Genomic DNA, 13,695 nt, shown 5'->3' on the forward strand with positions numbered 1-13,695 from the left:
GGCTGAGGGAGAGGGAGAAGCAGACTCCCCTGCTGAGCAGGAAGCCCGATGCGGGGCTCAATCCCAGGACCCTGGGATCATGACCTGAGCCCAAGGCAGACGGCTAACCAACTGAGACACCCAGGCGCCCCTAAAATGTCCTATTTTTAAAGAAACCCACTAAGGGGGGCCAGTCACCCCTTTTAGAGGTGATTTTGTTACCATCATCCTGTCAACACCCTCCAGGCCTATATAAGATGACTGACATGGGAAGAGAGAATTCTAAGAGAAATGTGGGAATTATCAGTTGGCAGAAAATGCTGGGTGCTGGGTCTTTCCTCCCCTTCCCATTCCAACAAACAAACAAACAAAAACCGACACACAAATAAAAAAAATCCCCACCACACAGAAAAAAATGGGAATCCCTGCAGGAAGGGAAAGTTCTGGAGAGAGTTGAGGTCTGCCCAAGATGTTATTAAGGGTGAAGGAAAATATCTGATAGACTGTGTTTGAAAGTGGTGATGAAAAAACAAAACAATAGAAAAAAATTTCACGTTGGTACCCCAAAACTTCAGATTTTTCATCCCTGGGTTGGCCATCTACTGATTTATGCCCTTTTGAGGAGAGAAAAGAACTGGAGAGAAATGGCAGTACAGATGGAGCAATTCCTATATTAGAATAGTGGGAGAAAGGTCAGAAAAAAAGGGCTAGGGACAGATGAAGGGGGCCATTGATTGCCAAAACATTTGGACTTCATTCAGTGGTAGAGAGCCACTGAACTTTTTAAATTGCTGAGTAGCACTATAAAAACAATGTTTTAAAAAACTCTAAACTGGCTATGCAGAGTGGTTTGGGATAGGGACAAATGAAAGACTGAGAGAATATACTACTACTAATAGCTGACTTTTGTTAGATGCTTTCCATGACCTTTGCAACTGCCAGAAATATTATTTATAAAGATTATTACATTTCAGGTAATATGCTGAACACTTTATATGGGGTATTGTTATAGACTGAACTGTGTCTCCCCCAAAATTCACATGTTGAAGCCCTAACCTCCAATATGACAATATTTGAAGATAGGGCATCTAAAGAGATATGCAAGGTGAAATGAGGACACAATTAAGGTTGAATGAGGTTAAAAGGATGGCGCCCTAATCTAATAGGACTGGTATCCTTAGAAGCAAAAGAGATACTAGGAGTGTGGGTGCACACAGGAAAGACTACATGAAGACACAATGAAAAGGCCACCTTGCTGCTATATTGATCTTGGATTTCCAGCCTCCAGGACTATGAGAAATCAAATTCTTGTTGTTTGAGCCACCCAATCAAGGGAATTTAGTTATAGCAACACTAGCAGATTCAGACAATAGCTCATTTGACTCTTAAAACAGCCAGATGGGGTAATACTGTATTCTGATGATCATAGTGTTATCCATAAAGAAACCAAAGCTCAGAGATCTTGAAGTGAATTGCCTAAGACAGCTAATAAGTGCCAGTAACCAGGATTTATATTCAAGCTGCCTGACTACAGATACTATAGTTCAGTTGAAAACTGATAAACGAAAGGATTTAACACAAATGGAAAAAAAACAAAAAACAAAAAAACACGACTTGGCGTCTGACTGGATTCAGGCTCTAAAAAAAAGGGTTATCACCAGATGACTAAGACTTTAAGCCTTGGGGTCCACACAAGATAAGTGACCAGCTTGTTTGTGTGTGACATGCATGTGCATAGTTTATATTAAATATTGTGGAAAGGTTGTTCAGAGCAGAAGGGAGTTAATTATGGATGAAGCTCTCTGGGAACCTAACGATGGCTGACTTGAGTAAAATGAGTGAAGAGGTATGGTATTACTGGGGAGAAACAGTATTAAAGTAAAAGGATACATGGGGGCAAAACAAGGGTAATGAGGGGAAATTTAGGTATGAATCATGAGGCTGGATCACATTTCATCTGTTTTAACTGTTATTAATTATAACAGTGCCTGGCTTTTAGAAGACACTCAGTAACATTTGGGAACTATAGGAACGAACAGTAGAGAAACGTCAGATTTAGTATTTGGAAGAAAGGAGCTCTCTAAGTGTTTTGTTTGTTTAACAGGAGCAGTAACAGATTGGGACAGAATTTTCCTTCTCTCTTGACTGGGCTTTCTCTTTCTTCTTTTAGGAAGGCCTATTAGCTAGCTCCAATTCCAATCAAACAGATAAAAACGTGGGCATTAAAACAAATGATTTGGTATCTGATTTCCCATGGCTGTGTGTGTATGTCTCCGGGAACAATCAAATACAGCTGCAGGATTAACAGATCCACAAGCGCTAACTGCGGAGGGTAGTCCTTTAGCTACTCTGAATAAAACGAGAAGGTCCGAATACAATCAGTAGTCGTGGCCGTCCTTGCTTTAGGGAGCTCTTTAATGCACGGAGGGACTGTGCCCAGCAGAGACTCAGCTGCCTTGAGAATGAGGCTACCATCACTCTCCAAGATTAGCGCTAGAAGTCTCTACTACATCTCTGCCAAAAACACTAACTGATCCGCATTGCGCCTGCCCAAACCGCAGCAGCCTAGCTCTGCAGACATCCCACAACAGCAAAACCGGCTGTAAGAGGAAATCCGAATACGCGGCATAAACCAAATGCGCCGGGAGCTAAAGGTTTTATCCACCACAACTGACTCTCTAGACTACAAATCCCAGCATTCACTCCTCGCACGGGAGCCAATGAAGACGCTACAAGTTCCTTCAGCCAATCACATCCTGACCCCGTGAAACACCCCCGACTGAATTCTGGGATTTGTGGTTTTCACGTGGCAACATTATTTCACCGTGGTGAAGGCAAAGTAGGCCACGCGTCCTATTCGAATGAAAGCTCCTTCTAATAATTCTTATGTTGGTCCCCACGCTACCCCTTAGCTAGCATTACTCCCTGGCCTTCTACTCCTTAAAAATCGTAAACCTTTCCTTTATTGTCATACGGAAAAAAAGCAAGTTATTCTCAGATTACAGCACGCTTGTCCCCCTCACCCCCCCGTCCTTTAACCGTCGCTTTCAAGTCTCGCGAGAACAGCGCCTTTCGGTCGTTGTCATGCCTCCTGAAAGGCGGTTCATGCGAAGACTGACGGAGGCCTCAGCCAACACGATTGCCTTTTACCTAGCGTCTCTATCGCGTGCGTGGGGAGACCTCCGTGAACCCTGACCTCGGCTTTCCGTGGCGTCCCGCGTTTGCCGCCCCCGCCCCCGGAGTGAAGGAGGCGGGTTTTGGCCTCTTGCCCTAGGGAGCGAGTGCGGAGGGAGTGGGAGCGAGACCGATCCGAGTGGAGGTGTCTGGCTCCCCGGAGAGGCCCTGCTGTACTCCTCGCTGCCCATGAGCTCCTTTTCCAGCGAGCAGCGCCGTCGTTAGGCCGACCCCGCAGTCTCTGCTTCCTCCAGGTCAGGCCCACGCCTTTCCGAGGAGGGGGCAGCCCGTCGAGGCACCTCCCTAGTCGGCGTCGGCGTCGCGCTGCGACCCTGGAAGCGGGAGCCGCCGCGAGCGAGAGGAGGAGCCCCAGCAACAGCGGCGGCGGCAGCGGGCAGCAGCGCCAGCAACGCCAGCGGGCGGGATCGAGGCCGTCAACATGGCGAGCGCCTCGTACCACATTTCCAATTTGCTGGAAAAAATGACATCCAGCGACAAGGACTTCAGGTGAGGCCGAAATCCGACCGTAAACCCACCTTGGGGTCCCCCATCCGCGGCCCTGGCCCTCACACAGGCCTTGCCCCACCCCTTTGGTCTTAGCCGGTTTGTGTGCTTTCCCGAGCTCTCCGGCCCACCACTCCGTTCCCTGATCCCGCAGGATCCTTTTTCTCCCACCTTCCAACCCCCTCCCCCCATTCTTTCCTCTAGGCCGTTGCCCGCCGCGGGCCCGAGGCCCCTTCTGCGTCCCCAGACGCCTCCACTGCATTCCCTGCTCCCCACCCCCAATCCCGAGACGTGATTTTCGTGTCCCAGGTAGTGTGAAGGGGCAAAATCACCCACCGTTGTGGGGAAGGGGGTTGCTCTAGGCTTGGAGACCAGGAGGCCCGGGCCTACCGGCCAGCCCGCCTTAAGCGCTAGGCCGCCCCGCTTGCTAGGGCTGAGGCTGCTGCCCACTCCGGGCCCCAGCTGCCGCCTCTTTTCCCGCAGATGGGAGTGGGCCTAGGTGCATTCAGCTTGAATGATTTGCTTTATTTGAGCTTTCCACGGATTGGGTTATAAACTTTTTCTTTGGACAATTCCTTTCGTGAAGGTGGGAAGAAGGGGGTGGGGTGGGGAGGGAGCCAGGATGAGGAAACTTGACTCGCAGGGTTTTCCCGCCAGCATCTCTGTCATTTTTCCTTGTCAGGTGAAAACTAAGCAGAAATTCAGGGTTTCATTCTCATTTCCTTATATTCAAAATTACTGCCAGAAAGGTGAATTCCTGAACCTTAAACTAAAAAGTAAAGGAAGCAAATGGATCTTACTGATGGAAGTTTTCAAAAATGAGGGTGGTGAATATGAGGCTTTATTATAGCAGTTCTGTTCCAGGAGACTTGTACTGTCCGTTCCGAACCTTGGTAACATGCATTTTGAAGAATTGTTATATTTTCACGGATTATCTGCTTCCCCCGCCCCCCCCCTTTTTTTGTACTACAGTGGTGGCTACATTCCTTCCTTCCCACCTCCTATCCCATCACAAATAAATAAGCTCCCAATCTAAAAAAAGCTTTTTTATTTCTTTGATACTTCTTTTGTTCTCTAAGGCTTGGTGGTTGTATTTTGTGAGCATTTTAAAGGAAAGAACAGATATCTTCAATTAAAATTGAGGCTGAAGTCTATTTTGTTTTGTTTTATTTATGTATGTATGAGCAGTACCCTTTAACACCTGAAAACATGTTCAGACCTCGTCTACTAGGAAGAGATTTTCCTATTTGTGAAAGGAGAAGCATGAAAAATGTAATGATTGTGTTCCTCATTAAAATTGATGTGCTGGTGTATTAAAATGGTCCGTGAAATTCAGTTTTGGTTCTGTGACTTCAAAGCCAGAAATGAGTTTTACAAAGTTTTGCTACCTAGGGAGTTGTTGAGTATTGCATTTGAAACTTAAAAATCCAATTTGCTAATACCAAAGATTTTAGTGTTGTGACTTTTTGGAAGAGACGTGTTTGTTTTGGTTATTTTGGTATTTTAGATTTGTGTAGATCAAAATCAAGATTTATTGGAGGAAATAAAAGTTTTACTCTTGTTTTTGTGTGTGTGCGTGTTTTTTAAGGATTAGAATGCTGTTTACTTCCCTTTGGGAACTTTGCTTGCTCTCAATGCAAGACACTGAAATTTAAATACACATTTGAGTGGGATATATACATATATATAAAGGTTATATATGTAACCTTTCAGCTATGTAGAGTGTGTGGTGTGATTGCCCCCCCTTCCCATTTCTGTCAATTTGGTTCATTCTGTAAAAGTACTATCAATTTCATACTAAAGATAGCAGTTTGCTATAATACTATAATAGCATGATTTTGTTCAACTAGGTAGACTTGTGTATGGGTAATATGCTTAGAATAAACAAATCAAGTCGTGTTAATACTGCATATGTGATTTTTGACTCAAGCTATTTAAATTTCTTGTAAAGATAATATATACATGATTTTGTGTTTTCTTTTTTAAATAAACTATATGAAAGATATAATGTTTTGATGTTAAGCTGTAGTCAGTGTTGAACTTGGTAAGAATTATCTACCAGTTTCAGCTAGAGTAAATCAAAACATTGCTTGGAAGATTGTTCTTCCAAAAGTGTAATATTGATATATTTCTAATAGTTGATGAAGAAGACAACTGTAGAAACAGTGACTTTCAGCTATCTGGCATTGTTAAGATATTTTTATTAACTATGTTTTAAAGACTTGTAGTAAGACTTGTAGTATGCTGAAGCCATCCAGTTAACAGACAAGTCTTTGGAACTAAAGTACTGTGTATATTAAATTACAGATATTTAAGACATTAACTAAAATAGTATTTGAAGTCAAGTATTTTGAACATTTTTCTGTATAATTTCAGTGTAGGCATTTATTTGAATATATGTGTTCTATTTTAAAATTATGCCTTCTACTTTCTCATTTGAAATTTGTTTATTTTGGTGTAAATATCACAGTTTGTCGCTACGTGTTTTCAAATACCTACTAACAAAGATCTTGAGGACAGAGTTAATATTATAGAATAGTGCAAACCACTGTACTTGTGCTAAGGGGAGATGAAAACAATAATATATTTAAAAGGAAAAAAAAGTATTCCTCTCATGGTAGAATCCAAAGAGAATATGACCTACTTACTGGTCACAAAATATGGGCTCTAGTCATGTGTTCTAGTCTAGTAGGATTCTTTCTTGTGAACTGTCTGTGAGATCTTGGACAGGCTACTTAATTTGGGATTAAATTTTTACTTTGAGAGACTTGTACATGGGTGATTACAAAAGGTCCGTTATAGGCTGAAATTTTAGGTCTCTGGATAACTGCATAGTCCATTCATATAAAGTAAAGTAAAGAAATGGGTACAGGCTTCAAATTTTTCAGATGTCAGCATTTTTAAAAAATCATTTTGTAGGATTTAAATCATGGGTTCAATTTATTAGTGGGGGGGCATCTAACGTCCTTTTTCTTTCATGTTTTAGTATTCTGTACTCTTTGAAGGTGGTATTTTAAGGTTTACTACTAGTAGATAGGTCATTCTGTAGATACCAGAATGAAAACTTTAATGTGCATGAACCAGGTGAATGCTCTATTTATGAATATTAACATTGAAAATTGAGTGGGTTGAGGTAACGGAAGTTTTCCTTTTATTTTCATATGCTTCACCACCAACTGAATACTTTAGTCTTCCAAGGAATAAAGAGCTGAAGAAAATTTACCACTGTTCTATCTTTATCTACATAGTGGTTAACATTAATGCTTACTGTCAACTTTATATACTTGATCCTGTTTATCTTCATAACTCTAGTATAAAGTGGATACTAACAATCTGTATTCCAGTCCAGGAAACTGAGGTGTGGTGGTGGTAATTAAGTACTTACCCAAGGTAAGTTAGACATTAGATCTGGGATTTCCAGACCACCCCCAACCCCAACCGCAGAGCATGAACTCTTAACTACCATGTTATGTTACTTCTCCAGGGTTTTGACTAGGGGACATTAAGACTAAGAACTTAAATTTCAGTTCCCTCTTAGGCTTATGGAATATTCTGTGCTAGAAGACCCTTGTAATAATTCCCTGAGAAGGGACTACAGAATCCTCACGATCTAGTGCTTGCCCTCAGTAGTATTTACATGCTTGTTGAATAGTGAAGACACTTTTATAAAAAGATGAAGAACCCAGAGCAATATGTAGTTGTTAGCCTTAAGTGGCAGAGAAGATGGAAGCAAGGAGATTCATGTTTGTGGAGTCACCTGAGCTAGGTCTTGAACTTGTAGGTAGAGAAAACCAGTGCAAGCGGGAAAGCTCACTATACAAGTAGATAATCTTGACTGGAGCTGGGGGTATTGTTTAGGGAACTGCTTGAGGGTAGGGACCTTGTTTTACTGAACTGAATCTTCCACTGTTTTGGCTTTGTGGGTTCCCAGGTGCTGCTAGTTTTAGTTGGATTTTAATTACAGAGTTAGAAAAGCGTGTAAGGATTTTGGGAAATTTCTTCCAGAAACCATTGTAAAAATCTACCAGTCTATTTTTTTTAAATACCATTTGATACAATCTTAAAATAATTTACTGCATTGCAGAATTTCCTAGCTTGATAACAGTTTATGTTACCAAATTTATGTATGTATGTATGTGTTTTGGATATTAGCAGTTACTTTTTTCTTGGAAACTTTAAAATGCTACTAAAAATCAGAGTTCTGCACTTTCAGAGCTGGAAGGGACCTTAGAGAGCCTATAACATACCTGAAAGTACTCTATGGGCATTTATAATAATGTAACAGTAAATGCTAGTGAAGTTCTCTGTACTACTTGTGCTTGAAGAAAAGTAAGTTTAATCAGAGGAGATAGATTTGTAGAGCTTAGGAAGGTGATTTCTGGGCACCTTTTAAGTACTTTGCAGGTTGATGGCCGTAAGTTACTGGATTTCACTTACGTGATAAAGGTGTACTGCTAACACTGATGATCAGCAATGATTAAGGCTCACCACTGAAGAAAGACCTCATTGAGGAAACTGGGAAGAAGAAAGAGGGCTAAAAATTAGTTTTATTTACATGAACAATATTAAGACCATCCTAAATTCATACTCCAAGGGAATAAATGAGAAAAAATGAGATGGTGGTGGTGTGTGTATGAGTTTTTTGAAAGATAATTAGCTCGTTAGATGGTACAGTTGGCCCGTATCACTTAGGTGTCTGTTAGTAACAAGGGTAAAATTGTGCTCATGTATGAGAGGAAGGGTTGTGAGACTGCTCATTGTGCAATACAAGGTATCTATTTCTACCACTGTTTCTGCACATCTCTAAATTGGATTTATGATGAATAAGTTCTCCCCTCAAGGAACTTTCAGTCCAGTAGAATAAGCCAGGTGTGTAAGTTCTGTTGTATGACTGTCTTGTTCATAACTGTGTTTGCAGAGCCTGGCACACTCCTAATGATGGTACTCCCAAAATATTTATTGAATACATGAGATGGCACTGGCAGTAGGTTATATCCACCTGGGACTGCCGTAGAAATTTGAAAGTTAACATTTTAACTTTTCTCTCTCCCACCTTAAGCCTTTTTTATTTTGTCCCATTGCATTACCATGTACCAAATGTCCCAGTTGGAAAACCTTGATGTCACCCTTCTACCTTTTTCTCTCTCATTTAATTCCCTGATGGGTATTTCTTAAAGTTTAGTCTTCCTGTCTCTGGCCTCTTTTTAATCCAGTCTTTGGTAACTCTTCCATTAGAATTTTCTTTCTAAATATCACAGCTGATCATTGCCTTCCCCACTAATTCCCATTGACTACAAGATAAACTCTAAACTTAGCTGTTGCCCACGTAAGGATCACTGAAATTACTCTTCCCCAAATTTCTGACAAGCTCTATGTAACTAATTCAGTGGATATTTTGTTTGCTTATCTATTTGATATGCAAGCACTGTTTATTACTTTTTCCTTCTTGAAATTCTCTTACATAGGCATCCTTGATACAAGTTGGATTTATTACCATTATAGTGAGGGAGAGAGAAGACACACTATGGGAAGTCTCAGTTAAAGAGTGGTAGGACCTATTCGGGTAGTTTTGGGAAGGGTCTAAGGAAGTGGAGTTTCACACTGGATTGTTGGAAAGTGGGGCAGTTCCATTGTTTGACATATTAATATGAGGAGGGGAAAGCTAAAGCAGAGGAAAAGCTGTAATTGGTGAAGAAGTAGCAGTCAATGAGTTAGAGTGGAGGGTGTGTTTGGTATTTTGTGTTAAGTGAACTTGTCTGAAATTGATGTTCTGTGAGGTTGTTTATGTCTAGGAAAACAATATGCTTTCATTGTAAGCATCAGATCAGTTTGGAGTAACATTCAGATATAGGTATGAGCCCTAGATCAGTTTCTGGACTGCAGGGCTACTGTTATTTTTTGTTTTTGTTTTTTCCCTTTCTTAGTCCTCCCTTTTGACCAAGGGCAGATGAAATTGGGCTGCAGGGCATCATTGATTTATGGTGTTAGCATCTTGACTATTGCTGAGATTTTGTTGATTAGGATCAGAAGGAATGGCCATTCTGTGTAGTCTGTAGTTGAGCCAGGTTTATTAATCCTTTCTCCTGTTGTAAGGTGAGTGTTTGAACCATCTGATATGACAATGGCTGCTAAATAACAGTAGGACTCTGGAAGGGGTACATACCTGACTGTAACACCCAAGTCCTGTGGTTTTCCTCCTACTGCTTTGTCCATTTGCTAACTCATCCCTTACCATCCCCATGTCTAATCCATTTCAAAGACTTATTTTAACCTTTTAAATCTCAAATAGTTGGTTCTTATTATTCTCAGTAGGTAGTACTATCAAGGTACCATGAACATTGAATTAGTGATACTGAGCCGTTACTAATAGGGGAAATACGGTGCTGGGTTCCTGTGAGCCTCTAGTCATAGCATTTTCATATTTGATCGGTTCATAACCTTGTTTTTATTTCTGTTTAAAGACAACCTTATTTAATATATGTTGTTGATTCGTTCACATTGTGCTCATGGCCAACAGCACTATCACTTCATGCCTGAGAAAAGCTTATCTAATATATGTATTTTTTTCTGGAAGACACAGCTTTCTTGTACGTAGGAATACTAGAAGCACTACACTATGCTTGGTGGTCATTTTAACAGCAACATTACCAACAAAAAACACAAACATGCAAATGATGTGGCACTAGATAGAGAAGAGGATACTTTTTACAGTATGTGAATTGAAACAAGAAGGCATTAACTTTGATAATAATGAGAATTGCTTCTGTGTCCATTTTTCTTCCTCCATAGATGGTCATAACCCTAATTGTAGCTACCGTCATTTCGCACTTAGACTGCAACAGTAACTCTCCTAACTTTCTCCATTCATTTTGGCTAAATGAAGATTGGTTCTTTCTACACTCTGACCATAGTGTAGCTGGAGTAACGTTTCTGAAATGCACATTTGATCATTTTGGTGTACTGCCCATCTCTGACCCAGATGCCTTTCAGTAACTTCCCATTGCTCTTAGAAAAAAGACTAAAATCCCAATAAGACCCCCAAATCTCTTCAATCTCTTGGCCCTTGCTTACTTGCTCTCCCCCCGCCCCCCAAAAATTCCTGCCCGTGCTTCAGAGTTCCATCTTTCCTGATGCTCAAACCCCAGTGCAATCTGCATTGGGTTACTTTATTACACCATTGAGTTTTCTTTGTGCCCTATCCCTTTCCTTCCCTTCCTAGCATTTATCTCTGTTCATAATTACATATACAATTAACCCATATATGTAGTTTTTAAAACTAATATGTCTCTCTTTGATTGTATTGTAAGCTCCAAGACAGCAGGAACTGTTTGCTTTTGCCATCTCTTGTTTGTATAGAGTTGAGCACAGTACCTGATACATACATACTAGGTTCTCACTACAGAGTCAGATCTTTCTTATCTTGACGTCAGCCTACATTTCCATCTTCTTCCTGTTAGGCTTCTTTCTACCTACCTATGTCCCAGCCACACTTAACTGCTTCTTAGCCCTTCACTCAAAAGGGTTATGTCCCTCAGCATTGTTGCTGCTGCCACTGCCCCCACCCCGACATAGACAAAAATAAAAATTTAAAATTCCAAACCAGCTTTCCCCATGCACACCCCTGTTAATCCTTTGAGATTCAAACTGTCAGTTCTTGGTGTGATCAGTGTCAGATGTCCTTGAGTATTTTTAAAAATCTGTAAGATTGAGATTTGTCCATTTACCTGTCTGTCTGCCATATTAGATGAAAAGGTTAGGAGGAAGGGACTGAGTCTGTTTTATCATCTTAGGTCTTAGCACCATGCATAGAACATTACATGCTTAAGAGACATTTTACAAATTGGCTTTTGAATCTGCCATGGACAGCTTTTTAGCTGGTTAAACAACTTTTCTTACAGGATGATTTTATAGTGCAAATTTTTATATCAAATTAACAGAAGAAATTCTTAGAACTTTCTGTTTGGGGGTCACCATTAAAAAGTAACTCTTAGTATAACTTAATACTGTCTCAATCCATTTTTTCTCATTTTTAAAAATAATAACCTATTGCTAATTTTACTGGAGCTCATTTCAGCTTTAAAAAAGTTTAACCATTGGTCATAGATTTTTTAAAATTAAAAACTTTTATTGAAGTATAGTTGACATACAATGTTACATTAGTTTCAAGTGTACAACAAAGTGATTTGACAATTCTAATTCTGTACATTACACAGTGCTCACCACGCTAAATACAGTCACCATACAAAATCCCTGCCATTTATTTTATTACTGGAAGTTTGTGCCTCTTAATCCCCTTTATTACCCTCCAGGTCCATGCATGTTGTTGAGAATGGCAAGATTTCATTCTTTTTTTGTGGCTATTCCATAAAATATCCCATTGTTCTTTAATCCATTTATTTGTCAGAGGACACTTAGGTTGCTTCCATATCTTGGCTATTGTAAATAATGGTGCAGTGAACATAGGGGTGCATATATCTTTTTTAATTAGTGTTTTGTTTTTGTTTTTGGCAGATACCTAGTTGTGGAATTACTGATCATATGGTATTTCTATTTTTAATTTTTTGAGGAATGTCCATACCATTTTCCATAGTGGCTGCACCATTATGCATCCTACCAACAGGGAACGAAGGTTCCCTTTTTTCCACATCCTTGCAAATGCTTGGTATTTCTTGTATTTTTGATACTAGCCTATCTGACTGGTGTGAGGTAATATCTTGTGGTTTTGCATTGATCATAGATTTTTGAAAATCAGTAGACTTCTCTGAGGTCAGGAGCCAAGGTTTATTTACTTTTTATCTATCCTTTGCTCATAGTCCAGCCTTTGTAGCATAATAGGCAATGAATAAATAAGTGGTAAATAAAGGAAAGAATCTGTGTACCAGTAGACTCCCTTCACAACCCTAAAACAACTTTTTGCATTGGGATTATTTGCTTTTTTACCTAAATTAATGGCCATGTTCTCTTCAACCAGGTGATGAGCATTTCAGGGGTCTTTAGAAGTCCTAACTACTATGGTTTTATTTCATGATTTTATGGAAGTAAAATGGTTAAGATATTTTAATGCTTTGTGTGTAGAATTCCTGCATTAGTGCGCTATTATTCAGTTTTTTGTTTTTTATTTTCTAGAATATTGTATGGTTTTAATTTCATTTGTCATATAAAATGGGGAGGGGCTATCAATTACAACTGTGTTCATTTAAAAAAAGTACATGCTTTACCTTGTATAATCCCAATTTGAACACCAACTTTATAAGCTCTTTCACAAAACTTGGTAAGAATTGTGCTTGCATTGTAGTTTAAAACTTTGCCAAATTAGCATTAAATGAACATATCAACTCCTTAGATAACAAATAATGAATTCGTAAATTAGTAAGTTGTTTTGCCAATCCTTACCACATAGTTTATCGCCTGTATTGCCAGACTGTCTGCATAGCTATTTATCATTTCAGCTCCAATAGTTAGTGGTTTTTAATTGATTTAAACACAGATTTTGACATTTCTGTATATATATATATATATATATATATATATATATATATATATATATATATATATATAAATAGTACACTTTTACTCAAACTTGATCTGGTTCAGATACAAGAAGAAAGCATTTAAATAGTTGTTACTGCAGTTAGGTTATTTCAGTAGGTAGAGAAGAGCCAGAATTAGGGGAAGAATTCATTTGGCCTTCAAACAGGGGGCTTTATTTCAGTGTGATTATGTTACTCTTGAGAAAATACTTTTAAAACAATGAATCGTCTGGTGAGGTATATGAGAAAAAAATCTGAGAGTCTGTTTACCTCATTTTTGTCTCCTATTCAACCCTTTCATGTAAAGCTGAGATTAGACGATCACTCTGGGTTTTTTGTTAAGACTATTAAGTATTAAACTTGTCTTTGGCAGTAGTTCTTAAGGGGAGGGGACTGGATGTCAGATGGAAATACCTTCTAGAATAGCCTCTTCACCATTTTGAAAATACATCTGATAACCTTGTGTTGGGAGTTGGGGTAGAGCTGAGAATTTGTATTTTGGAAATTT

General features: G+C 39.6%; 1 protein-coding gene across 1 annotated transcript in view; it reads left to right on the top strand.

Annotated features, from left to right (window-relative positions):
* Positions 1-3,209: 3,209 nt before the first annotated feature.
* Positions 3,210-13,695, top strand: part of CAND1 (cullin associated and neddylation dissociated 1) — a 41,119-nt gene continuing 30,633 nt past the window's right edge. The window contains exon 1 of the mRNA XM_036121199.2: positions 3,210-3,660. Within this exon, the coding sequence (XP_035977092.1) occupies positions 3,593-3,660 (68 nt within the window). The 5' untranslated portion in view covers positions 3,210-3,592. The remainder of the gene's footprint in view (positions 3,661-13,695) is intronic.

This window comes from Halichoerus grypus, chromosome 6 (genome assembly GCF_964656455.1).
Source record: "Halichoerus grypus chromosome 6, mHalGry1.hap1.1, whole genome shotgun sequence".
NCBI lineage: Eukaryota > Metazoa > Chordata > Mammalia > Carnivora > Phocidae > Halichoerus > Halichoerus grypus.